General features: G+C 45.7%; 1 protein-coding gene across 1 annotated transcript in view; it reads right to left on the reverse strand.

Moving 5' to 3' along the window:
- CHD2 (chromodomain helicase DNA binding protein 2) overlaps window positions 1-27614 on the reverse strand; it is an 86842-nt gene that overhangs the window by 19874 nt on the left and 39354 nt on the right. Inside the window, exons 15-31 of the mRNA XM_008156467.3 lie at window positions 26579-26668; window positions 25541-25731; window positions 21809-21997; window positions 20345-20507; window positions 19468-19620; window positions 17854-17925; window positions 13628-13777; window positions 12504-12652; window positions 11128-11224; window positions 10587-10679; window positions 7834-8004; window positions 6722-6897; window positions 5096-5137; window positions 4062-4201; window positions 2006-2144; window positions 1362-1512; window positions 99-221 (exon numbers count right to left, since the gene is read on the reverse strand). Coding sequence (XP_008154689.2) covers window positions 99-221; window positions 1362-1512; window positions 2006-2144; window positions 4062-4201; window positions 5096-5137; window positions 6722-6897; window positions 7834-8004; window positions 10587-10679; window positions 11128-11224; window positions 12504-12652; window positions 13628-13777; window positions 17854-17925; window positions 19468-19620; window positions 20345-20507; window positions 21809-21997; window positions 25541-25731; window positions 26579-26668 — 2289 coding nt within the window. The remainder of the gene's footprint in view (window positions 1-98; window positions 222-1361; window positions 1513-2005; window positions 2145-4061; window positions 4202-5095; window positions 5138-6721; window positions 6898-7833; window positions 8005-10586; window positions 10680-11127; window positions 11225-12503; window positions 12653-13627; window positions 13778-17853; window positions 17926-19467; window positions 19621-20344; window positions 20508-21808; window positions 21998-25540; window positions 25732-26578; window positions 26669-27614) is intronic.

Consider the following 27614-nt stretch of genomic DNA (forward strand, 5'->3'; position numbering starts at 1 on the left):
TCTGGGCGGCGGCCGCAGGGGGCGCCTGCCCTCCCTAACCTGCAGGGCTGGAGCCCCAGAGCCCGGAAGGCCGCCCAGCCAGCGGCGGCCGCACTCACCTCTTCCCCGCCCGCCACGGCCCCCTTCTTCTCCAGGCTCTTCCTGAGCAGCTTCAGCAGGTAGTCGGCGCGGGTCTGCAGCTGCTTCCCCTGAGGCTTCTTGTCCGTCTCCGTGGGCAGGATCTTCAACAGCAAAGGGAGACCCGCCACCACCCGCGTCCCGGTTAGTGGATCAGGGTCGACGGAGACGACAGAGAACTGAGCAGTCCTCTCCCTCCCCGCCCGCCCGGAATACAGACACAGCCTCAGCTCCTATCTCATGTCCATGGCTCCCAGTCACTGCCAATCCCTCATGAGCCGTTCTCGTTTGACAAAATGGGATGAGAAATCCAGCTCTCCCACTGGCTCCTACCTGTGCTGTTAACAGGGTAGAACAACTCAGGTAGGAGGGGCTTGTTGGCTTCATCTGCTAGAACATCCCAGCCGTCGCGGATTTCCTCCTTCCAGGAGCAGGGAATCCCTGGAGCTAGGTTAAAGCTTCGTTTTAGATTGAAAATGCTTCTTAGAGCATTGCCGGAGAGCACGGAGCTAGGCCCGGACAGGAGCTGTCCCTGCGACCACGGTGGGACCTCTCAGGCCACCATGGATTTGGTCTGCGCTAACGGCAGGGTGCTGTCACCCGCTCGGGACGCTGCGTGTGGGATGAGCATTGCTCGACGTGCCAGGAGAAGCCCGGCCAGGAGCACCACGTGGGCACATCCTAATGAACTGGAGCCAGTCAGCTCCCCCTGCTTACGACTGAGCACGGCCTGACTGCCTGGGAGCCCGCTTTGCGACGGATAGGGTGGGAGGCTCGATTTTGTGGGAGAAGTACGGCCAATGTTTAATTCCATTACAAAAAACACCAAGGTGGCTCACTCTGCCTTTGGGTATAGAAGTGAAATGTGGTGGTTTCCAATACAATGGCAACAAAGGGCCAGCAGCTAAGGCGGAGCGATGCTTTTATTATTAAGAACCTGACCCTGGTATTTGTTGCAATGAGACTGACCTAGAATAAAAACCAGAACCTTAAGATTTCTCTTATAATTCCCCCAAAATTTTTACCTGGCTATCACCTTCGTCCATGACACAGTGTCACAGTCCACTAGAGATGGTACACCATTTCCAAGGATAAAGAAATCCCAGGAATTTGCTGCTGTGATAATTTCCAAGTTGATCCCCACCCCACCCCTCCGGAAAATAGTTAAAAATACATAATGAATGTAAAAATGTTACGCAAGAAATCTTCTAGAAATCTCCAGCGCTACTTACAGAGTTACTTACTTTGTCAGTTAACTTCAGCTCCGGATCCGTTTTAATGAGCTCCCAGTTTCCATAGCCGTGCTCGTAAATCCCCAGCAGGAGGCGAGAATCATCCTCCACTCCCCACTCCACATCGAAATGCGCAGCTTTGACACGGCAGGTTAAGCAGTACCTGCAGGGGTTTCAAAGAGAGGAGGACATCAGAGGTGGGGGGGCCCTTTCTGATTTGGAAATGGACACATATGAAGATGGACACAAAGTATTCTGCTGCGATAAAGAAACGACATCGCAGAAAGAAACTCACTACAGACTGAAAAGAAAAAGAAAAGGAAAAAAAGAAACGACAATGAGCCCAGCCAGTGTGGCTCAGTGGTTGGGCATTGACCTATGAACCAGGAGGTCACGGTTCGATTCCCGGCCAGGGCACATGCCCGGGTTGCAGGCTCCATCCCCAGGAGGGGGTGTGCAGGAGGCAGCCCATCAATGATTCTCTCTCTCATCACTGATGTTTCTATCTCTCTCCCCTCTTCCTTCCTCTCTGAAATCAATAAAAATAAAAATAAGGAAGAGAAGACAACGAAAACACTATGTAACTACACATAACTAGCTTCAAGTCTACCTTTCTGCGGCTCAGCCACCCGAGCATGCGCACATAACACACTCACTTTTTTTTTTCTTCGGGGTCCACAGGGATGGATTTATGCAGCATCTCAAACTCCTCTTCGTGTTGGATAATGGATTTCACATTCACCTGCACCCCTGAGATCTTGATTGTTGGGCCTCTCTTTTTTCCTGGTCCTTTCCCTAAAGGGCAAGTTAAATAAGAATTTGCTCAAGTTCCACAGGAGACAGGTGCCCATCCCTGCATGCCGACTCCCTCAATCTCTCTCTGTCTTATTGTTAATCAAAGATACAACCTATAAGGCAAAAAGACTCTCAGTTACACTAGTGTCTACAATTGTATTTTAATCTTCCTACTTGTTTTATGCTTTGGTTCCAAAATTCATAACATTAACAAAAGGAGATTCTGAAGGAAATAGCACTAAAGAATTTTCTTTTGTTTTTCTAACTATTCTATTAACAAAGTTATTTAAGTGCTTTAGAGATTATCTCTATTAAAAAAAAATATGAGATCAAGTTTATACCTAACACATTTGAGATGAACAAAAGATGTCATCCCTTGTTTCAAATTAAAACACCCCTGGAAGAATAAAATCCAGCCAACTCTAACCAAAGTTGAAATAAATCAATGAGAAGGACACTTATTCATCAGAGGAAAGATGGCTGAGTGTTAGGAAAGGTCTCACACTTTTTTTAAGTGTGTAAGTCGATGAACTGACACTATGATTACAGACAACTGCATGGGGATTCTTTAGTAATCCACTAGAATTTCATTTACAAAATGCTCTTCCCAACAACACTGAGGGGAGTTGGAACAGGGGTGGTCAATGGGACAGGCCCTGCTCTGAAAACCAGAAACCTGGGGCTCATTCCCAAATCTGCACACACTTCGCCTTCTCCCCTCTCGCTTTTAGCTATTAACCTCTCTGGATCAAGACAATTCACAAACAAGGAAATTCCAGAGGCTCCTAAACGTACGGAAAATACTCAACCTCACTCGTGATAACAGAAATGCAAATTAAACACATATACATGCGCCACTTTTACCCTATCGGGTCAGGAAAAAAGAAAAAAATTGAAAATATTATGTTGCTGAGACTAAGAGAAAACAGAGCTTCCCATTCAATGCTGGTCAGACGGGATGGTGAGAAATGGGGTACATACACAGGATTATTTATCACAACGCTGTAGAGCAATAAATTGGAAAGCAAATGTCCACTAACAGGACACTAGTACTACTATATCCATCACATTATGAAGTTCTTAGAAAAAAGAAAATCAGGCAGTGGAGAAAAGATGAACCATTTTAACAAATGGTGCTGAGACATATAGTAGCCACACAGGAAAAATAAAACTGGGTAGACCAGGAAAAACTCCAAGTGTATCACAAATATAAAATACCTATGAAATCACATAGGTACAAGGGGGAAAGTTACAGTGAATCCCCTTTATATTCGGGGAGTACAGACAAGTACTGGGCTTAAGGTTTCCTTTGAGATGTATTCTGGGTGCTATAGCAGCACCCATTTGGATCACTGCCCAAATCATTCAAGGTACTAAAGTTTTACACACACATAAAAGTAATTACATCCGAAAATACTTAACTCTATTTAAGATACTTTTAAAATTGTATTACTTTAGCCCTAACCGGTTTGGCTCAGTGGATAGAGCGTCGGCCTACGGACTCAAGGGTCCCAGGTTCGATTCCGGTCAAGGGCATGTACCTTGGTTGCAGGCACATCCCCAGTAGGGGGTGTAGACAGCTGATGGATATTTCTCTCATCGATGTTTCTAACTCTCTCTCCTTCTCTCTCTCCCTCTCTGTAAAAAAATCAATAAAATATATATATTTTTAAATTGTATTACTTTAATAACATCCTTGAAAAGGAAATCCCACAGCACAGATACTTCTTCATTGACGATAGTAGTGAGCACTGCAGGCCAGGCACGGAGCGAAGCACTTCACATGTGCGGGATGACGCAAGTCATCATCCAACCCTGAGGCTCCTCTTCTAAGAACAGCCCGGGAGCAACAGGAACCCCGGTGCGGTCGGCAGGTGCCGGGCCTGGGAGGATCACTGGGGCCGCCTGGGGACTCACCCTCGCTGGCGTTTTCTTTGAGCTGCTCCTCATACTCCTGCATGGCGGACACACAGCTGTTGTGAATCAGCTCGCCCAGGCGCTTCAGATCCGCCACCGACTTATCCACCAGCTCCGCGTCGCGCGCTATGCACTCGAGCCTGGGACAGACAAACGCGGGACACGTCAGGGCCCTGCGCCCACCTTCCTCCCGTCACATGAAACACCACGGGTCTCCCATAGGCCGGCTCCCACAGGACACTTTTCCCTGCGTTCCTTCATCCACAAGAACCCTGCGACACTGACTGAGCGCCAAGTTACTCATGTTCCATCAGAACAACTGTGCCTTGGCATAGTCCATAAAGTAATTTCAGAGACAATGGTGGCCCAGCCGGTGTGGCTCTGTGGTTGAGCATCGAACTATGACCCAGAAGATCAAGGTCAGGGCACATGCCTGGGTTGTGGGCTCGATCCTCAGTGTGGGGCGTGCAGGAGGCAGGTGATCAGTGATTCTCTCTCATCATTGATGTTTCTCTCTCCTCTCTGACATCAATAAAAACATATTTTAAAAATACAGGTCTTGCCGAAACCGGTTTGGCTCAGTGGATAGAGCGTCGGCCTGCGGACTGAAGGGTCCCGGGTTCGATTCCGGTCAAGGGCATGTACCTTGGTTGCGGGCACATCCCCAGTAGGGGGTGTGCAGGAGGCAGCTGATCAATGTTTCTCTCTCATCGATATTTCTAACTCTCTATCCCTCTCCCTTCCTCTCTGTAAAACATCAATAAAATATATTTTTTTAAAAATACAGCTCTTGTCCGCTTCTTTAGTGCCCACTCTCCTTTCTCCAGCCTTCTTCACTCATCACGATGCTCCCCGCAGGAAATCACAGTTATTCTACAATATGTTCTCCTGGTTCTAAGTCATACGGAGCATGTGACTACATTAATGTCTACAAGTCAGGCTGTCAAAAGGTGCCCGACCTTCCATGAAAATAGTAGCAAAAAAACAAACTGCCACATATTAAAAGAGGCAACAGGAACTTTTGCTAAGCTTACCGTTCAAGAGGGAGACCAAACTTCTTATACGCCTTGATGAACCTACGGAGATGAGCAATAGCACACGTTAAAAAAAGAGACTTCAGCTATGTCAATGCAAACACACGTGTTAAGTATGAGCCACATGAAAACTGTCAAAAATAGACGGGACCGGATCCTTCTAACAGGTCTTTGGATGCTGAATGCCTCTGCAAACGCCCCACTTCCGAATGAGTACTGGAAATCTATTCCAACTAAAGACCAACTTTCTTCTCATGAAGCTGCTTAGGGACGTAACGGAGAACAACGACGTACCTCCCATGTTATCCGTTTTTAAATGTGCAAGTCTATGTAACGCATGATCCCATCACCACAATAACTCTGGACATAAAAACCCCCGAACAGTTCACTGGTCTGTTCAGTCCACTACTGATACCTTCAATTCCAGGTTTTTCATCATTTTCTGGTCAATAGTACAACTATACGAATTCTGGGACTGCCTCAAATATTTTTTGGGAATGCGACCAAGCAAAATAAACATATGATTTCAAGCTTCCTAGGCAAAACCATTTTGAAAAGTGTGTTGACTCCCGCCCAACCTTATCTCCAACCAAAAATCCGACCTAACCTTCTACAAGTCTCTACCCTAAACCACGCTGCCTGCCAATCCGTGTCACCTGCTCCCCCTCCCTGTGCCAACCACTACCACTGTCCATGGAAAGCAAGATGTCACCACACACCCAGGGCCTCTGGGACATGCCAGTCACTAAAATAACCTGCTTAGGTAAGAGTCTAAAGAGAGAGACTATGGGAGAAAAAACTGGGTGGAGGGCACGGTGACTGAAGGAAATGAAAATGAACGTGACAACAGCTGAGAAACTCTATGAAAGGAACAGCCTGGATACAAGGATTAGGAGAGTGTTACATGTGAACATGAACCTGGGATTCTTTCTCAACTCATATTGTATGTCTCCTTGATATACACTGAGACATTTTATATCTGAAATAGTAAGACATTCGGGATTTACTTCAAAATAATATCAGGACACCCCAGCTGGTATGGCTCAGTGGATAGAGTGTCAGCCTACAGACTGAAGGGTCCCGGGTTCGATTCCGGTCAAGGGCACAAGCCCAGGTGGTGGGCTCGATCCCCAGTGTGGGGCGTGCAGGAGGCAGCTGATCAATGATTCTCTCTCATCATTAATGCTTTCTCTCTCTCTCCCCTCTCCCTAACTCTCTGAAGTCAATAAAAATGTATTTTTTAATATATTTTATTGATTTTTTACAGAGAGGAAGGGAGAGGGATAGAGAGTTAGAAACATCGATGAGAGAGAAACATCGATCAGCTGCCTCCTGCACACCTCCTACTGGGGATGTGCCCACAACCAAGGTACATGCCCTTGACCGGAATTGAACCCGGGACCCCTCAGTCCGCAGACCGACGCTCCATCCACTGAGCCAAACCGGTTTCGGCAATAAAAATTTATTTTTAAAAGGCACAAAAACTCAACATATAAAAAAATAAGAATGATGTCAGGATGGAGGAGCATTTCCGATGGGTGTACGACTCGGTCTCTCTCGCCCTCCCCGTCGTCACTGACAGCGTCCCTTCCGCACAAGGCCCAGTGAGAGCAGGGCCCCACGCACCTGCGGATCTCCGCATCCGTGAACCCCTCCACCAGGTCCTTCCGCACGCTCCGGGGGCGGCCCCGGCGCTTCGGCTTCTTGTCGTCGTCGGAGTCATCTGTCTCGCTCTCGGAGGCGGAGGACCTCTGGGCCTGCCTCTTGGACTCGGTGTCGGAGTCGCTGTCATTTGTCTGAGCCTGAAACGGCAAAGGCACACTGTCACCAGTGCCAGGTGCCAGAGGGCTGAGGCCCAGTTCTCTGGGAGTCAGAACCTGCCCTCACATCACACAAGTCCGTTTTCCTTTGGGACATAAGGAGGCAGGTGTCAGGAAATGAAGGCAGACCTGACAGGGAGAGTCACACCTCCCGGGAAGTGTGAATTCTAAGAAGGAATGCAAGTGTTTGGATTCTAAGTTTATGTTCACTTCCTTGGTCTTTGTTTGCTATTTTTAAAATGGGGATAACAGCCCCTTTAACCAGGGTTCTCCAAGGATTAAATGAGTCAGTAAGTTTAAATGCCCTAGCTTAGGCCTGTGCGTCCTCAGCAAACAGTAGCTACTATTAGCTGCTACTGATTTATGACTTACTAAGATCTTGGACTTTTACATCTGAAGATAATTATCTCCAACAAACTGGGTAGTAACATTGTTGTAACAGTCTATTATCTCCAACAAACTGGGTAGTAACCTTGTTGTAACAGTCTATTATCTCCAACAAACTGGGTAGTAACATTGTTGTAACAGTCTATTATCTCCAACAAACTGGGTAGTAACATTGTTGTAACCGTCTATTATCTCCAACAAACTGGGTAGTAACATTATTGTAACAGTCTATTATCTCCAACAAACTGGGTAGTAACATTGTTGCAAAAGTCAAATGTGATAGTGCCTGCGGCAAAGAATGGTTCTACAGTCTCTAACACACTGCAATCCTGCTCAGCCGCCTCACACAGCCCATGAGCAGAGGTGAGCCATGAGCCCCAGGCACTTCCCTGTTCCTCTGCTGGGTTTCCCGAGACTCTGCCCTGGAGCCCGCAGGTCGGGCAGCAATGCAAGGCCCCTTCCTTGGACACCGGGCACTCCTGTGTCCAAAGCCTGAGAAGGAGGTTCCTCTCTTCCGTCTCACTTGGTTACCTTCTTCGTGGAACTCCGAATGCGAGGCAGCATGTAAATTTCTTCCAGCTCCTTCTGCCGCTCCTCCTCCTCCACGCGCTTCCTTTGGTCCTCGGGAATGATCTCATCCCAGTCCCTGTGGGGGCGCTCTTCCAGCTCTTCCTCGTCTTCCATGGTGGCGAAATTGGCAACCTGAAATTTCAACCGACGGACAACTGAAATTGGCAACACACAAGTGAAATTCCTCTATTTCCCAAAGAACGTCCACTGTAACCTCAACTCAGTGTTTTTAATCCAAGTAAGATACCATGACTAATAAGGGAGTCCTGTGATATTACATAATCAAAGAATCGATTTTCTACTAATCTCTCCCTTACCTCCCAGAAATCCATTTGCCACATCCTCAAGTTCATCAGAAATTTTACTGAAAAGTAGGGAAGCAGATATAAAGATATAAAGTGTCTTATAAGTTTAACTGAAATATATGTTGACACATTGCGGACCAGTAGTTTTATTGCTAGCTTTACCCAGTGGCCAGATAAGTCTCTATTGAACGAGTACAAAAAACGTTTTACATAAATGTTAAAGGCACGCCTTAAAAGTAAATACCCATTGCATTTTGAAATTATTTATTACATGTTCTTACAAGCTAATATCTTTTTAAAGTATGATACTTTGTAAAACACTGTGTAATATGAAGTGAGAATTCTTGTGATCAGTCCACAATGTCTGTCTGTCTGTCTCTCTCTCTACATACACACACACACACACACACAAGATATATTATAGAATTATACACCTGGAACTTATATAACTTTATTAACCAATGTCGTCACCCCAATAAATTCAATCTTTTTTAAAAAGGGCCTTAGAAAGGCCAGAGTCACCAGCAATGTGACTTAATACTCATAATATTCTGACCCGGACAGCGTCATGAAGATTACTTCTGCTTAAGAACGGAGCAGCAGTCACAGAAGTGGGATCTGGTGGACACACTAACAATTCCCCTCCACCCTCAGACACATGACATCTGACACGAGAGCTCTCTGACCCATCCTCAGCTCCTTCCACCGAGACAGCTCTACCTGTGGCCAACCTTGACCTCATTCCATCCTGCTTCCTTCCAAACACTTCACCCAGTTCTCTCTCCATCCTAACGGTAGACTCTACCACACTTAACCACCGCTGTAACCTGCTTCTCTAACCTGCATCAAACTAACTATGGTCAATCCTTTCAACCAGGTCCTCTCTCTTTTATTTAATTGATTTTCAAAGAGGAAGGGAGAGAGAGATAGAAACATCAAGGATGAGAGAGAATCACTGATCGGCTGCCTCCTGCATGCCCCCACTGGGGTTTGAGCCCACAACCTGGGCATGTGCCCTGACTGGGAACCAAACCCTGACCTCCTGGTTCATAGGTCGACGCTCAACCACTGAGCCACACCGGCCGGGCCTCATTTGCAACTGGGAAGCCTTTGTCTTTTTGACCCTCCTACACCTCCAGAGCCAGTCTCACCTTGGGATTACCAGCTGATCCAATTTCTCTGACCTCACGGATTGCAGGAGAGTCTCATATGACCTTGCTGACTGGCTCCAAAGCGAAGCCAAAGCCGTATTTTCTAAATTCAGCTCTACTCCCTATCAAGTTCCTCCTGGCAAGCCCCGGCCCCACCCAGGGCTGTAGCAAATCTTTTCCACTTCTCAGCAAACACCTCATTTATTTCACTGGCCATTAAGTGTACTTTCCCCTCTCTTTCCAAGGCAGCTCCTCCAGCTGTGCTTTTGGTGATGGCCCTTCCAGTCTCCCCTGAGGCAATGGATGGGCCCTCAAACGTTCCTTCATTCCTCTGCACCTTCAATAGCTCCCTATTCTCAAATACCTTCTGAAGCCTAGAACATGGCAACATCTTAAAAAAAAAAACAAACAAAAAAAACACAAAACGAATAAAAAACATGGTCTTGCTAGACCCTTTTGTCACATAAATTACCTTCTGTCTACTCTTTTTAAAAAATATATTTTTACCGATTTCAGAGAGGAAGGGAGAGGGAGAGAGAGATAGAAACATCAATGATGAGAGAGAATCACCGATCAGCTGCCTCCTGCACGCCCCCTACTGGGGATCAAGCCTGCAACCTGGGCATGTGCCCTGACCAAGAATCGAACCATGACCTCCTGGTTCATAGGTCAAAACTCAACCACTGAGCCACGCCAGCTGGGCACCTTCTCTCTATAATTCACTAGCTTTTTAGTAACTCAGTGCTGGTGTCCAGCTCCTGCATTTAGTCCTGATCTCATTTAATTTTGTATTGTGTCAGATACCACTGACCACCCTGTAATCACCCTTAAAAAAAAAAAAAAAAATCCCGCCAAGTCATCAAGAGCTTCCTGTCACCTTCTGTTTTTACACCTCTGACCGCTCTGTCATCTGATTCTATGACATTAATGTCTCTCCCACAAGCCCTCCAATGCCCCCAGAGCCAACTGGGTCACCACCAATCCCACTGACATCATAGCCTCCTCTTCACAGACTTCCTCCCTCCACCTGCCGACTCGGGGCAGGATGGACCACGTTCATGGTTACCTGCATGGGGAGGACTACAGATTCTGCCCTCAGAACATCCTTGGGAAACTCCAGAGAATGACACTGAGGCATGAGTCCATTTACTCAAAGGGCTAAGCAGAGCGCCTGGCCCCCAGAAAGTGCTATCAGGCGTTAGTTATTACTGGAGAGTGAATCAACGCTAAGAACTTCCTCCCACGAGGATGTTTATACCTTAAATTGTGACAGAAGCTCATCGGTCGCACTTGTTGACACTTCGTTCTCTCTGGTTTCAGCCAAGCGCAAAATTTCATCGATATCCATTTCCTAGGAGAAGAACAGCAACACAAGTAGGTAAGAAGGCAACAGTAAGGTCTGCACGCGCTGACAATGTTTGGTGCAAATAAACCAGCTCTCTTTTCTGTTATGCCATTTTTAATTTTCTTTTCTAGTCTCAACTTTACATTGTTTACATTTAATGATTCAAACTACCACTTATACAAATAAGGTGAAACTTCCGAAATTACAAGAAATGAAATAGGAATAAAAAAGACCAAAGACAGAATCCTCAAATGCTCTTTCCTCATTCTTTCCTATTCAATAAGAGCTTTGAACTTTATTAGAAAAAACAAAGACAAAAAAAAACAAAAACCTACGTCCTTTAAGTAATTACTGCTGCTTAACAGAAGCCCGTAACAGGCTCGGAATCTGCTTCCCAAACAATGTAGCTCACAAGTGACACTTGTCAGAAACGCTTTCCCTCCTTGTTAATTACCTGAGGCTCTGACTCCTCGCCTTCCAGTTCTTTGAAAAGATCCTCTGCTCCAAATTTCAAAATAGCCGTCAGCTCTTCTTTATTAAAAGGATTTGAACTGTAAAAGTAAAATGCAGTTGTAATCTCTCAGGAACGTCAAGTAAGCTCTACTACAGATCTACCCTTCATTAGGGGGCCCAATTACTGGTGAAAATGCAAATTCTGCCATAAGAAAAATGATCTCTCAAACATTTCATGTTTTTATCCACAGGATGGGACTGTGGTGGCAAACCTAAGCCAGCAGAAGACTAGGACATCAATCCTTTTCCTGTTGGCTCACCGATCACGTGGTTGGGCGAGACGGGTAATTAGCAACGTGAAAGAAGACAGTTCCCTCTCTGTCCTTTGACTCAGAAAGTTACCATTCGCCTGTGGTCCAATAGGAAAGAACCACGCTTCTTTTACCCAGGTTGCTCTCTAATGGCAACTCATCTGAAAATACCCTATTTGGGAAGAGCTCGGTCGATCCCACCTGTAACAAAGCTACAAGACCGCCACAGAGCACACTCGACAATGTGGTCAAAATGTACGTTCTTTCAGAGAAATAGCTGTGCTTCCAAATACATCCCATCGAAACGTAACTACCTTCCTCTGTTTCAACAGGAAAAATCGCAAACCTCCACGCTAACGTTTCTACCAACAGTAAGAGAAGGGCGGCCGATTCGATCGGTGGATTCTCATGGGGAAATGTTCAAGGCAACACTGTGTCAGGGTGGACGCCCAAGTGTCATATGTCGCATGGAGAGCCAAACCCACAGGCAAGAGAGGGGCAGGAGATCGGGATAAAAGGGGGCACATCGGCAATACTTTCAACAATCAACATTTTTCAAATGAAAGAAAAAGAGAGGGCAGGGGAGAGAGAGAGAGAGAGAGAGGAGAGAGAGAGAGAGAGAATGTGGGGGGGAAGAACACGCTCATAAGCAGAGGGCTTAAAAGTGAAAGAAAAAATAGGGCCCTAGCTGGTTTGGCTCAGTGGATAGAGCGTCGGCCTGCGGACTGAAGGGTCCCAGGTTTGATTCCAGTCAAGGGCACATGCCCGGGTTGCGGGCTCAATCCCCAGTGGGGGGTGTGCAGGAGGCAGCCAATCAATGGTTCTCTCTCATCATGGATGTTTCTATCTCCCTCTCCCTTCCTCTCTGAATTCAATAAAAATATATATTAAAAAAGAAAAAATAGGAAAAAAATCAATATAAGGAAACGCTATCCTCTTGCAGCCTTAGCGTGGCCTGTTTCCCAGGAATAAAAGACCTCATGTCTGTTGTGCAAAATCCCCCAGAAGAGTGAACGGCCCCGAGTGTGGATGGGACCAGCTGGCCTCTCCCCGCCCTGGCACTCACTTGGACCGCCCCGAGTTGTTTTCCAGGACCGTCCGGCCAGTGGTGTCCATGCGCTGGATCACCAGGTGGTCCAGTACCATCTTCTTTTTGGCCCGCTCTATGATCTCTTCCTCCACGGTCCCCTTGGTAACCAAGCGGTAAATATTTACCTGTAGGGAAAGGAAATGTCATGCGTACGCCCGATCACACACAAAAGGAGGTCACCTCCGTCTGAAGCCAGGAGGGGAATGAAAAATACCTGGCCTCTCGCACCATAAAGGACTATAAGCCATAAGCCCTCCGTCCACACAGACCTAAGCAGATGCCGTACTTTTACCACCTGCAGCAGAGTGCGTTCTTAAATGAAACTGCCTTTAAGGACTTTTTACACGGCCTCGTTCTAATCATAAAAATCTTACTAAGGAATAATCCATTTCACCAAAACGGGGTCTTTGGCTGAGCAGGAAACTCGAGAGTTACCCTCTATTAGAACCGACTTTGAGATTCGCATACAAAGGAAATAAGCGTGTATTTCCCCCAACACAGGGAAACGTGTTCATGTGTAATTAACACATCGCGAACGGATCACGAGGATTCTCGCTTCATATTACACAGTGTTTTACAAAGCACCACACATTAAAAAGATATTAGCTTGTAAGAACATGTAATAAATACCTTCAAAATGCAACGGGTATTTAATTTTAAAGTGTGCCTTTAATATTTATGTAAAATATTTTTTGTACTCGTTCAAGAGAAACTCATCTGGCCACTGGGTGAAGCTAGCAATAAAACTGCTGGTCCGCAATGTGTTAAAACAGGCCATCTTGAACAGTGTTAGAATATTTACCACCAACTTTTCCATAGTAACAAAGGAGAAAGTGCTCAGTTCTAGGTCTTTGTATCATATATCTTTTTAGGCTAAACTAGAAAGTCGCTGGTGACGCACTTTTTAAACAGAGAAAGAGAGCAGTTCCGTAATAGGCTCATCGCAGCCCCAAAGACGGCTTCTCTGCACTAATTAACAGACAGACCCCTCCCCTTGGGAAATGAAGCTAAACAGGAAAAAGCCTTTTACAAAACATCCCGAAAGGCCCGCAAACCCCTCCCGCTCCCCCACGCCACACCCAGAAGCCCCTCCCACTGACCTGCTTCTTCTGCCCAATCCTATGGGCGCGGGCCTGGGCTTGCAAGTCGTTCTGGGGGTTCCAGTCGGAGTCGAAGATGACCACCGTGTCCGCGGAAGCCAAGTTGATTCCCAGGCCACCAGCCCTTGTGGAGAGCAGGAAACAGAAGTCCTGCACACAATGCAACACACGACTTTATGCAGGGGCCTTCTCAACCAGTGTCCCATCCAATCAGCCCCAACACCCCAAAACCCCTGCAGGTGCAAAGAAAAGTGAGACACGATGGACACACTTCATGGAGGCTGACGGATGTCAGGGACTTGGTGGCAGAGTGGATTTTCATTCGATTACGAGGGAAGAGTCGGTGCAGTGAACTAAGGAGCAACAGCAGCAAGAGAGTTCGGGCTCCCACCTGGCTGAGCCTCGCAGACAAGCAATAGCAAAACCCACGCACACTTCATTATCAAGGGGACGTGGCCCAGCTACCGGTTTTCCGGGGGAAGGCGGATGATGCACGTAAGGCAGTCAGGACAAACGGAGAAACTGTGTTCTGCACGTGCCCCTCCATTTGCTAGGTGCGTGAGGAAAATAAACTCTGCACGCAGACCCCGTGAGGGACGTGGAGAGGCCCAGCAGCCTCGACCTCCACGAGAAAGCCAGAGCAGGTGTGGCTGGAGGGCGTGTGTGGGGAAGACCCCGGCCCTGACACACTCCAGCTTCCACAGCACTGACCACCGAGACGCCTGCCCGCGTCCGAGGGCCCAGAAAAGCACAGGCAGGAGGCAGAGAGTATCTATGCGAGCCAGAGAAGAAGTCAGATTTCTGTTTTCAGGGAGTCTGATCATGTATGGCAGAGGATGACAACACGCAAGTGGCACGCAACACCCGGCAGTTCTGAGTTATATTCTGCCAAATGGGTGCATTCAATATACATACACGGATGAATGACAAGGCCTCCACAGTCTAACTAAGAGTCACACTGGCCAACACTGTGCCGTAGAAATGAAAATGGAGAGAGCTGTCTCACAAACACATTCAACAACTAAAATAAAGAAGTGATTAGGAGATGTGTTGACACACACACTCTGATCTTTGCTCGAAATACCAAGTGACACCAGACTCTAGAGAAGCCTCTAGGGAGACAGGACACTTTAGGAGGAGAAACCTGCAACGTGAAATCTGGGGTGTGGTTGATCATTAAGCCATTTTCCTCGGCAGGCTTCATCAAAGATAACATGAATTGTCTGAGGTGGCTCTTCTGCATGTGTTAAAAGAGCAATACTCGAGGAGGAACCAAGATGGCGGCATAGTTAAACAACTAATCTGCTGCCTCACACAACAATTTCAAAAACACAACTAAAAGACAAAAACGTCTACCACCCAGAACCACGGGAAAGCTGGCTGAGTGGAAGACTGACAACTAAGAACAGAAAGGAGCACAATCGCTGAAAAGCTGAGGTACGGAGGCACGCGAATCGGGCCCGCGGCGGGCGGCTGGGTGCGCGGCTTTTCTTCAACCCGCAGGGAGACAAGCTCCCGATCACTCTGAAATCCAGTTTCTGGGGACACTCGGGGGACCCAGAAACCTACGGGGAGAAGCTGGACTCTTGGCCATTGGGTCGGAAAGTGAGAGTGACTTTTTTGCGGTGGTGCGCCCAGCAATCATTGTTTACTGCGCTGGAGCGTGGGGCGCAGGGACTTGGAAACGGGAAAGGCAGAGACGGCTGATGGCAGCCATCGCTGTTGGCCACGCCCCAGCCTAGTGACGCCCTGAGACCCCGCCCAGCCCTGAGGCCCCGCCCCGCACATTCTACAAACCCGCCCAGGCTCCACACAGCGGTTTTTACATATAAATGGCCTGTTCTGTGGCAGCTTAACCAACTGCAGCTCCAGTCAGACTGCTCCAAAACCGCCCAAGCAAAGGAGGAGAAAACTAGCCCTTGCTGTAGCTCCTGCTGGGGAACACACAGTACACAAGGGTACACCAAGAGTGTCCACCTCAAGTAACTGGGAGGCTGACCCGTTGAACCAATAGGACACCTAGTACACAAAACTACCCTACCAACTCAGGGAAGCAGAGAATATGAGAAGGCAAGGAAACAGATCACAAACCAAAGAAATGGAGGAAAACAAGCGATTGGACATAGAGTTCAAAACCACGGTTATAAGGTTTTTCAAGAATTTCATGGAAAAGGCCGATAAATTCCATGAGGACCAACTAGAAATTAAACATACACTGACTGAGATAAAAAATATTATACAGAGACCCAAAAGCAGACTAGAGGATTGCAAGAATCAACTCAAAGATTTGGAATACAAAGAGGCCAAGGACACTCCTCCAGAGAAGCATGAAGAGAAGAGAATTCAGAAAGTTGAAGATAGTGTAAGAAGCCTCTGGGACAACTTCAAGCGAACCAACATCAGAATTATGGGGGTACCAGAAGAAGAGAGAGAGCAAGATGCTGAAAACCTATTTGAAGAAATAATGAACGAAAACTTCCCCCACCTGATGAAAGAAATAGACTTACAAGTCCAGGAAGCACACAGAACCCCAAACAAAAGGAATCCAAAGAGGACTACACCAAGACACATCATAATTAAAATGCCAAGAGCAAAAGACAAAGAGAGAATCTTACAAGCAGCAAGAGAAAAACAGTTAGTTACCTACAAGGGAGCTCCCATACGATTATCAGCTAATTTCTCAACAGAAACCATGCAGGCCAGACGGGAGTGGCAAGAAATATTCAAAGTGATGAATAGCAGGAACCTACAACCAAGACTACTCTACCCAGCAAAGTTATCATTCAGAATTGAAGGGCAGATAAAGACCTTCACAGATAAGAAAAAGCTAAAGGAGTTCATCACCACCAAACCAGCATTATATGAAATGCTGAAAGGTATTCTTTAAAAAGAGGAAAAAGAAGAAGAAAGATAAAAATTATGAACAACAAATACATATCTATCAACAAGTGAATCTAAAAGTCAAGTGAATTAAAAATCTGAGGAACAGAATAAACTGGTAAACTTATTAGAATCAGAGGCATAGAATGGGAGTGGATTGATAATTCTCAGGGGGAAAGGGGTGTCTGTGTGGGGAGTATGGGAAGAGACTGGACAAAAATCATACACCTATGGATAAGGACAGTGGGGGGGGGGGGAGGTAAGGGCAGAGGGGGGGGGGGGAACTGGGTGGGGGGGAGATATGTGGGGAAAAAGGAGAAACAATTGTAATCTGAACAATAAAGATTCATTTAAAAAAAAAAAAAAAAAAAAAAAGAGCAATACTCCATAATGCCACATTCTAGCTGGACACTTAACTAAATGCTGCTGTTAGCCAAAGTCAAAACAGTAAGCCAGCCCTAGCCGGTGTGGCTCAGAGGATAGAGCGCCGACCTGCGGACTGAAGGCTCCCGGGTTTGATTACGGTCAAGGGCACCTGTGTGGGTTGTGGGCTCAATCTCCAGTGGGAGGGCGTGCAGGAGGCAGCGGATCAATGATTCTCTCTCATCACCGATGTTTCTCTCTCTCTCTCCCTCTCCCTTCCTCTCTGAAATCAATAAAAATATATTTTTTAAAAAAACAAAACAAAAAACAGTAAGCCACAGTGCAGCAGGGTCCAACTAATTTGAGACATGGCAAATGTACTTTTCAAGACTGGAAGTCACCAAGAAAATACAGATCAGAACCTTCTGATATTAACATATATCCCAATAATAAAAGCATAATATGCTAAATTACACCTGGACGTCCTTCCAGATGAAGCCGGGGCTGCGAGGGAATCCCGGGTCCCAGGTGCCTGCCAGCGGCCGGAGGGAAGCCCGGGTCCCCGGGCACCAGAGGGAAGCGGGTGCCGGCAGCCGGGGGAAGGAAGGCCTACTCTTGCACGAATTTCGTGCATCAGGCCTCTAGTATCCCAATATTACCTACTGGCCAGCCCTGCCCCTCTCTGCCTGGCTGCTCTCCGAGGCCCAGAAACTTGGTATCTGGAAGTCACTTAGAGAAAACTCCGGTGACCTTAGGAGGTCTGTCATTAGCCCACACCACGGGGGTAAAGAGCATGCACATGCTCTCCTGGAGGGATCGGGAGACGCAAAGACACCTTTCACTGAAGCGACTTCTCATCGCCCTCACAGGAGGGTTGCACCGGGAACTGTTCCTGAAACCGAACGTATTAACCCAGAAAGGCTCTGCCCCGGAGACCAAGCCCAATCGACCCCCCGTAACAAAGCCGTGCCCGCCCGGTGTACCTCAGAACCATCGGCATTGAAGTGGTCCAGCGCCTGCTTTCGGATCTCTCCCTTGATGGAACCATCCAGACGCTGTAAAAACAAGCCACAAGGAAGTCATAAGGCAGGAAGACCAGCTGCAATCGGAACAGACACCAGACTTGCAACCTTTATCGGCGCGACACCCGCTGGGTAAAAATAGCTGGAACGCACTGGCAGTGCGCTGGCGGGGCTGTGCCTAAGCGGCCCACTCCACTTGGCCCAAGCTCTCCGGTTACAAACTCAAGGTCAGCAGGTTGCGAATCAAAGGGCTCTCTGGGTTTATCCCAGGATCAGAATGGCTGCCAGGACCCATAAGGAAGAGGCAACCCAAGCTGGGCTTCGAGGCTTTGTCTGCTTCCACATCCGTGGGCACTGAAGAGACGAGGAAAGACTACCCCTGGTCACCTCATAACCAGCTCCTGCCGAAAAATGATGCTTCTTGGCTAATATAACTAAAGTCGCCCCGTTATTTTTCCCTCCTTTCTTTTTTGGTTAATCTTCATCTGATGATTTTTTTTTTAGATTGATTTCTTAAGAGTGGAAGGGAGGGGGAGAGACAGAGAGAGAAACATCAATGTGAGAGAGGCACACCGATTGGCTGACTCCCGCACGTGGGCCGGGGATCGAGCCTGCAACTGAGGTAGGCGCCCTTGACCGGAATTGAACGTAGGACCCCCTCAGTCCTTGGGCTAATGCTCCAACCACTGAGCAAAACTGGCCAGGGCAAACTGCCCAGTTATTAAGTGCTACACAAGCCACAAAATTATTTTCATCATTTTGTTTGGGAAACACTTTGCCACAACATCGATAATGTTAAAAATTAAGCTGATCACATGGCCCAGCTTTTCCAAAAATTGCACTGTACACTCAGAGCAAAGTTCAAGCAGCCAAATTGGGTATTCAAGCATTTCCTAGCCAGGGCACTGCTTTTGTTAGCGTGTATGTCAGTTCTACATCAAAAGATGTCAGCACAGAGAAGCCGTATACGTAAAATAAAAAGCGAAGGTTAATTACCTGTTAATTAAAGCACTTCACTCTTTTAAATCATTTTCGTATTTCTTCCCTCACAATCACCGCTTGAGATAAAACAAGAGACTTTTCTCTTGCCCAGTCTTCCTTTCTCTGATCCCCACCCCTCGGTCCCCAGAAAAGAATGACCTCACCTGACCATCTTCATTAGAGGGTTAGCCTGAAGCCTTGGTCGGCAAACTGCGGCTCTCGAGCCTCGGTTTGCCGCTCTGTTGACTAGTGAGTTTGCCGACCACTGGGATAGGGGCTTAATCACAAGGAACAACAACAGCCTGTAATTATTGGAATCGAGAGTCTAGGTCAGTGGTCGGCAAACTCATCAGTCAACAGAGCGGCAAACCGCGGCTCACGAGCTGCATGTGGCTCGCGAGCCGCAGTTTGCCGACCACTGGCCTGAAGGATGGAAGTCAAAATTAAGGCTGCCCTGGAACGTTAATCTCAGCTTGTTTCCGAGCAAGAAAACCCCCGTTTTCTACTTCAGGGTAATTTAGCAAACAAAGCACAGAACCCAGAGGAAGTGAGGGGAGGCGGGGAGCAGAGCGTCCAATCACTGAGCGCCCTTACCTGGAAAGGGTAGTGCTTGATGGTCAGGTACTCCGCCAGGATGTCCAGCATCCGCACCATCTGGGAGAAGATGAGGACCCGGTTCCCCCTTTCCCGCAGTCTGGTCAGCAGCTTATCTAACAGGATCAGCTTCCCGCTGCTCCTGATCAGGGACTGGAAATGGAGAAGACATCCCCATGTTCAAGACACTCCAATCTGCCCTCCATCTCCACGAGTTCAAATGCTTAAAATCACAGTTAAGCTGTCTGAAGCCTCCTGCCACCTGGCTGACAAGCAATTCCTGAAAGGCTCTTTATCTGTTATCGGTAACAATACTTTCACGTTTTTCCTAGCTTTTGTTGTTGTTGTTAATTCTCACTGAGGATATTTTTCCTTTTTTTAAAAAATATATTTTATTGATTTTTTACAGAGAGGAAGGGACAGAGATAGAGAGCTAGAAACATCGATGAGAGAGAAACATCCATCAGCTGCCTCCTGCACACCCCCCACTGGGCACGTGCCCTTGACCAGAATCGAACCCGGGACCTCGCAGTCTGCAGGCTGACGCTCTATCCACTGAGCCAAACTGGTTTCGGCCCGAGGATATTTTTCCATCGATTTTGAGAGAGAGTGGAAGGGAGGGAGAGAGGGAGAGAAACATCAATGTGAGAGAGACACATCGATGGGTTGCCTCCCGCACGCACCGCGACCAGGGTGGGGATGTGCCCGCAACCAAGGTAGGTGCTCCTGATCGGAATCGAACCTGGGACCCTTCAGTCTGCGGACCAACGCTCTATCCACTGAGCCAAACTGGCTCGGGCTTAAAGCTTCTTTCGATAGCACCTACAGAAACTCAACTGTCCCTGAGAAAGTCATGGCGAACACGGCAAGCACGCACCAGAAGGATCTCCTGTCCATTCTCCCTTTCGTTTTCCTCAGGCGGCTTAATCAGGTAGCAGTGGTTGCAGCACTTTTTCAGTTCCATCACGATATTCAGGAAGCCAGATGTACTGCCTCTCGTGCCTTTGGCGAGAGCCTTGTAATTCCTGGTCAGGATCCACCTGCAAATCATAGACGATAGTGTTGTTAACGGATTCAAACCAAGAGCTGGGGTCGTCTCTGAAATACTGACATTGAATGTGAGTCTGACGAACCCTCTACTCTCATCTGTGAATGCACAGGAAACAAAGTGTCCAGTGTAGAATATTAAATGATGCCACAGAGCTGGGATCAGCAAACATCCAGGCTGTGAGGAAAATCTATACGACAGATTCAATTTCTTCACTCAAAGAATTTACAAGGACGGGGGGAGGGGGGGGGAGGAAATGGATTAAAATAAACTTAAGGGACATGCCAACCAGTCACAATGTATGGAGCTTACTTAAATCCCAATGCAAAATAGCAAAATGTGAGAGAGAGAGAGAGAGAGAGAGAGAGAGAGAGAGAGAGTGTGTGTGTGTGTGTGTGTATGTGTGAGTGTGCGCACACATATTTATTACAACCAAGAAAATGTAAAACACTCACTGGACATTATAAAAATATTAAGGAATTATTAATTTGTGAGGCATAACAGTATTGATGTTATGCTTAACTCTTTTTAATTGCGGTATAACTGACATATAAGATATTAGTTTCAAGGGTATCCATTATGACTCAGTATTGTGTATATTGTGAAATGATCACAGTAAGTCTAGTTAACACCCGTCACCATATAGTTACAATTTTCCCCTTTCAATAGCCTCTCTTATTAACTCAGTCACCATGCTGTATGCTACATCCCCAGGACGTACTTATTTTATAACTGAAAGTCTGTACCTTTTGAACCCTTTGTCCATTTTGCCCACCCCACACACAATGTGTTCTCTGTACCTATGAGCTTGAGGTGATTTTTTAAACTTTATCTTGGAGTTTTATTTTTGCTTTTAGACATGTAGAAACATGTATGATATGTACCTGGGATATGCTTCAAATGATACATGGGTGGGAATGGGGATACAAAAGATCTGGCTGAACTAAGGTTGGCCATGAGTCGTTAACTATCGAAGTTCAATTCCCAGTCAGAGCACATGCCAGGGTTCTGGGCTCGATCCCCAAGTGTGGGGCATGCAGGAGGCAGCAGATCCATGATTCTCATCATTGATATTTCTATCCTCCCCCCCCCCCCCCGCCTTCCTCTCTGAAATCAATACAAATGTATTTTTTAAAAAGCAAAGATAATAAATGTTCCTCTGACCATCAACAAACTGCTACTGAAATCTGTGCTGGGGCCTCAACTGAGAGAAACTGGATTTGTCTACGGCCCGTCTCCTGGCTTCAGGGCTCTGACCTCACTCCCACTCGGCCCGACCAGCGGGTCACGTACTTGTAATACTGTTTCTGAAGGGCCGACATCTCCACCCGGAGGATCTGCTCCACTTTGGCGGGAAGGGACTTCTCCACGTCCTTTTTGACCCTCCGCAGGAGGAAAGGCTCCAGAACCTTATGGAGGCTCTGGTAGCCGTTCTCACGCCCTTTCCCATGGTCCTCCTCGAAATCTTCCCAGAACTCAAACCTGGGGATGGAACAGCCCAGTGTCACTTGGTTACACAGAAAGAAAAACAGCATTTTTGCAACAAAAATTTCTTTTAAAATAAAATGGGGGGGGGGGGGAGTCTTCCCTACAAGGACAGATAAACTTTATAGTATTTATTAGCTCTTGAATGTAAGAGAGGAAAACCAATGGATTAGTTCATCAGTCTACACTGCATAAAGGTTTCCAACTCTGAGACAGCATTCAGAGTTCACAAAATTTTCGTGTATCATGCAATCAGTATACACACAAACACAGTCAGTTATTGTGTGAAATATGCAGAAAACGTAATCTTAATTCTTTTAATAAGCTGCAATTTCTTGGGAAAGTAAGTCCATAGGTAAAATAATTAGTGGCAGTATTAGAGCTGTCACTGCTCAAAGGTAAAAGTTATGTAATTTCCGTCAGTAATCGTCACTGTCCCTACGTTAAAAAGTTAATGGTTATAACAATAAACAAGACTACAGCCCTCTAACAAGAACAATACAAACGATGTAAATTTAATATTAGGGAAACTTGGGCACATAAATTTCATTAAGGAATTTAAGCACTTGCCACCCAAAACTGTTCTGCCTGGATCGAGACAGATTAACCCCAGGAATGAAAGGTTGGCTTAACATCTAAAACATAACTAACGAAATATACCACATACTGACAGAATAAAGGACAAAAACCACATGGTCATCTCAACATACACAGAAAAATAGCATGTGACAAAATCCAACGCTCATCCATTGCAAGAACTCCCGAAAACTATAACGAGAAGAAAACTTCCTCAGTTTGATAAAGGGGAGCTACAAAAATTCTGTAGGACAAAGGTTCGATTCCGGTCAAGGGCATGTACCTTTGTTGCGGGCACATCCCCAGTAGGAGTGTGCAGGAGGCAGCTGATGGCTGTTTCTCTCTCATCGATGTTTCTAACTCTATTCCTCTCCCTTCCTCTCTGTAAAAAATCAGTGAAATATATATTTTTTTAAAAAAAGACAGCCATGCACACCGAGGAAAGGAAGTATAACTAACTAGCTACCTTTACTTGGAGAAGATGAGACCCTGTACTAGAGTACGGAGAAGTCAGCAACAACAACAAAATAGTGGGAATAATCTTTACAAGATCACAGGCTATGAGATCACTCTACAAAATTCAATTCTCTGGTACACTCTGGAAATTAGATTAAAAACACCAAAACAATTCCACTCAAAATTAAAAGATGAGGAATAAATGTAACAAAAGTATAAAGACTTACACACTGAAACTACTAAACACTGCACAGAAAAATTACAGGTCTAAATGAATGGAGAAAACTTGCCATGACTATGGCTTAGAAGGCTCAATATTGTTTAGATAACAATTCTCCCTAAATTGATAAATAAATTCAACACAACGCCTGTCAATATTTCAGCTTTTTTTTTCTTTTCAAAAATTAATAAGCTGATCCTCCAACAGATATGGAAGTACAAACAATCTAGAATAGCCAAATTAATTCTGGAAAAGAACAAAGTTGGAATTTATATTTTCCCCATTTTACCAAGTGGTATAAAGCTAGTAATTAATGCAGTGTGTATCGGCATAAGGACAGAAATATGTACCAATGGAACAGAACTGAGTACCCAGAAACAGACCATTATATTTATGGCTTCAACTGATTTTCAGCAATTGTACCAGGACAATATAATGAAGAAAGGATCATCTTTTCAACAAATGGCACCAGAACAATTTCCAAAAATCCCTCTGCAAAAATAAATGAACTTGGGCCCTCACACTATAAACAAAAAGTAACTCAAAATGAAACAGGCCTAAATGTAAGAAATTCTAGAAGAAATAAAAAAGCAAGTCTCTGTAATCTTGGGTTAGGCAAATGTCACATTTTATGACAATCCCTTTAAAAACGATAAATTATACTTCATCAAATTTAAAAACGCTTGCTCTTCCAAAGACGACATTAAGAAAATGAAGAGACAAGCCACAGATTGGGACAATGCATAATAAGAGAATAGCTCCTGATAAACCAGGACAAAGGTGAATCTCAAAACTATTATGCCAAGCGAAAGGAGCCAAAAATAGAAGGACCGTGTTAAGCTTCCATTCAAATGGAATTTCTAGAAAAGGTAAATCACTAGAGATGAAAGCTGATTAGTGAAGCAGAGAGTTTGTGTGAACAAGCGAGAGGGAACTTTTCTCGATGAAAAAAATATTCTAAAACTAGATTATCGTGATAGTTGCACAACTCTACAAATTTAACTAAAAAATAATTGTTTATTTACAATGGTACACTTCATGGTATGTACAGTGTATCTCAAGAAGTTTTCAAAGCTAACAACAAATGGGGGAAGGGACAATTTCCTATGTTGGACGTTAGGCTGTCCAGAAAAGCCTTGATCAGTTTATGACAGACACGGAGCAGACACTCACATCTTCTCTGAATTTGAATGACATGTGATGAATGACAAAATAAAGAGGGGGAAAAGAGGTGCCGTGTAGAAAACAAAACCGGGTAGGGATGCTAAGCATGTCTAAAGGCTACTCTACTAGGTCAGGTGGTCTGAGATGACCTCTAAAAAGAAGTGGTCACATAAACGGAGGCAAGAATATCATGGAAGATGAGGAGGAAAAACACCCCAGACCCGTGGTCGGCAAACTGCAGCTCGCGAGCCACATGCGGCTCTTTGGCCCCTTGAGTGTGGCTCTTCCACAAAATACCACGGCCTGGGCGAGTCTATTTTGAAGAAGTGGCGTTAGAAGAAGTTTAAGTTTAAAAAATCTGGCTCTCAAAAGAAATTCCAATCGTTGTCCTGTTGGTATTTGGCTCTGCTGACTAATGAGTTTGCCGACCACTGTCCCAGACCAAAGGACTGGCAATGGCATGGCACGTTAAAGCAATAAGCAGATGGCTGGAATGGCTGGAGGAGAATGAGTGATGGAGAAAGTGGTGCGCAATGAGTCAGGGTAAAGTCCAGGTACTGAGAGGGTTCTTCAAATCAGGCCGAGTTTAGATTTCATGTTAAGTATCACCAAACACCTCCGGATAAATTTAACTTTGATAAAACGTGCACACCATCTCTCCCATAAAAATCTTCTTTAAAAGAGACATCCCACAAATTTTTTAGTAAGTTAAAGACCTGAAGAAGGCTTAACGGTGATGCTTCTGTTAGCAAAGCTTTGGACTTAAGGTATGTTTAGTATTAGACAGGTTGTGTACCTTGTAGACGCCATTTCGATTTTATTGATTACTTGGTAACAACAGTGAGGAGGGTCTGATGTTTCCTATCTACTAATCACTTCCCCAAAGCAAGTAACTGATTCAAATGTTTGGTAATCAATGTGCTTTCTCCTCAACAGGCTGTTTCTATGCCTTCGCTCACGGATGATGGAACATCTTAATACGTCTGTTCCTGCCTCAGTTAATGCTTTGCTTCCCCCAAAACATGCCATCCGTGTTCCCTAAGGTCTGTCTCCTAAAAAGAGTGAGAAAGCATTGGCATTTCAGACATTCTAGCGTGTTTTGAAATACACAGGAAGGAGCTTACTTCTCCGGCATAATAAAGTGCAGCAAGGACCAGAGCTCTTTGAGGGAATTCTGAAGAGGGGTCCCCGTAATCAGGAGCCTATGGTTGGACTTGAAATCAATCAGAGTTTTATACAATAAAGAGTCATCATTCTTCAACCGGTGGGCTTCATCCACTCCCAGGAAGGCCCAGTTAATACTGCCCAGCACAGTCTAAAGCAAAAACAAAACAGAACGAGCCACCAGGTCAGAAGGAAACCCAAAAGTACTTTCAAGTGTTCATTATCTTTGTACAAAATACCATCATGAAGGTATACACGGAAACACCGATTCTTCAGGCTTAGGGTATACGAGGACTCTTCTGTTTATTCTGCTGGTTGCCAGACTGATCTCTTTTCAAAAGAGCACTTTCTCCTTCTAAAACCTATAGGGGCTCTCTCAGGCCAGGTATTGCTGCATGCCCAGAAGCAAGAACACAAAAATTGGCATGCTGGGCAAAAGAAAAACAAAAAACAGGGGATTCTGCTCTCTTTCATTGAGGTTCTTCTCTCCCTGTTCTCCAGCCCAACCCTCAAGCACAGAACCATTAAGAGCCACCAAACTGAACGTATTTCTTTAGTCACCAATGGGATCACCTGCCACCTGCATTTCCTACTAAACTGTAGAAAGAAGGTAATTTAAAGAGCCTCCATTTTCTGTCCCCCTTAGAGACCCCCCGCATCAGCTGTTCTGGAGAAATGCCGGCGCCATGAGGATGGCACCCAGGCCCAGTTTCCCGGGATTGCCTAGAATCTCAGGGGAGCTACGGGCCTCAATACCCCTTTGTCCTGTTTAATTCCATTGGACTAGGGTAGGTGACCTAAGGTCCCTTCAACTGTGCGTTTGTTTGTTTTTGTTGTTTTTTAATAACCTTAATATTCATTGTGGATTTGTCTGTTCATTTGTTTGCTTTTTTAAAAAAAAAGAGAGAGGAAAATAACATGGCAAGTGGGAAGTGCACACCCCACCATCTGGACAAGTCGCGCTACAAAATTTAGCCTTTTAGTTACCAATTACACACCTTATCTTTTAAGAGGATCTCGTATGTTGTTATAAGTGCATTGAATTTGAGCCTTTTGGTCTGAGAATGAATCCATTCATATTCCCGTATCTATAAAAGAAAAGGGTAATTCAGATACAATTTCTACTTTTACCAGCCAATCTTATGACAGATGCAACCGAAACACGCCCAATAAAAAAACTTGTAGAATTTAATAAATACCTTATACATTCTAAAATGACCTAATCAACAGAAGTATAAAGCAGTTAAGAGATAGAATTAAAAGATCCATCACTGAGCAGCCAAAACTTGACTGTCAGAATTCAAATCAATTGTCATTTCCCTTCGCCCCTGCAGCCCCAACACAACTGACCAAAAAAATGCATTTCATCAGCAATTTAAGCCCCAAAATGAGAATTCTCCTAAGGAAATATAATCTGATTATTTTCTTGGACAGGGCACTACTTTTATTAGCAAGTCAAGCAAACTCCAACCACTAGGGAGGTCAGAAATGTCATGAATCACGGAGGAGACAGATGTGGGCCCCAAGAAAAAGGGAGGCTTACTGTGAAAATGTAATTTAACCTGAATGAAAATGAAAAGAACGTCCATGTGAAGAAACACAGAAGCTAACACATTCACAATGAGGTGTGACTGGATGCCCAGGCAGCACAATGCCCATGACAGAGCTTCTGCAGTTGGTTGTCATGACAACAGGGCAAGGAGTACATGCAGGTGACTCCCACCAGTGGGAAGAAAGACAACAAAGCTAAAGGAGTACTGAAGACCACTAAGAAAACTTCCCAGAGGATGCCCTAACCGGTGTGGCTCAGTGGATAGAGCGTCGGCCTGCGGACTGAAGGGTCCCAGGTTCGATTCCGGTCAAGGGCATGTACCTTGGTTGTGGGCACATCCCCAGTAGGAGCTGTGCAGGAGGCAGCTGATCGATGTTTCTCTCTCATCAATGTTTCTAACTCTCTATCCCTCTACCTTCCTCTCTGTAAAAAAATCAATAAAATATATATTTCCTTCACCATGCAGTGCAGTGCTTAAAGCC

The sequence above is a fragment of the Eptesicus fuscus genome, chromosome 25 (genome assembly GCF_027574615.1).
Source record: "Eptesicus fuscus isolate TK198812 chromosome 25, DD_ASM_mEF_20220401, whole genome shotgun sequence".
In the NCBI taxonomy this organism is placed as follows: domain Eukaryota; kingdom Metazoa; phylum Chordata; class Mammalia; order Chiroptera; family Vespertilionidae; genus Eptesicus; species Eptesicus fuscus.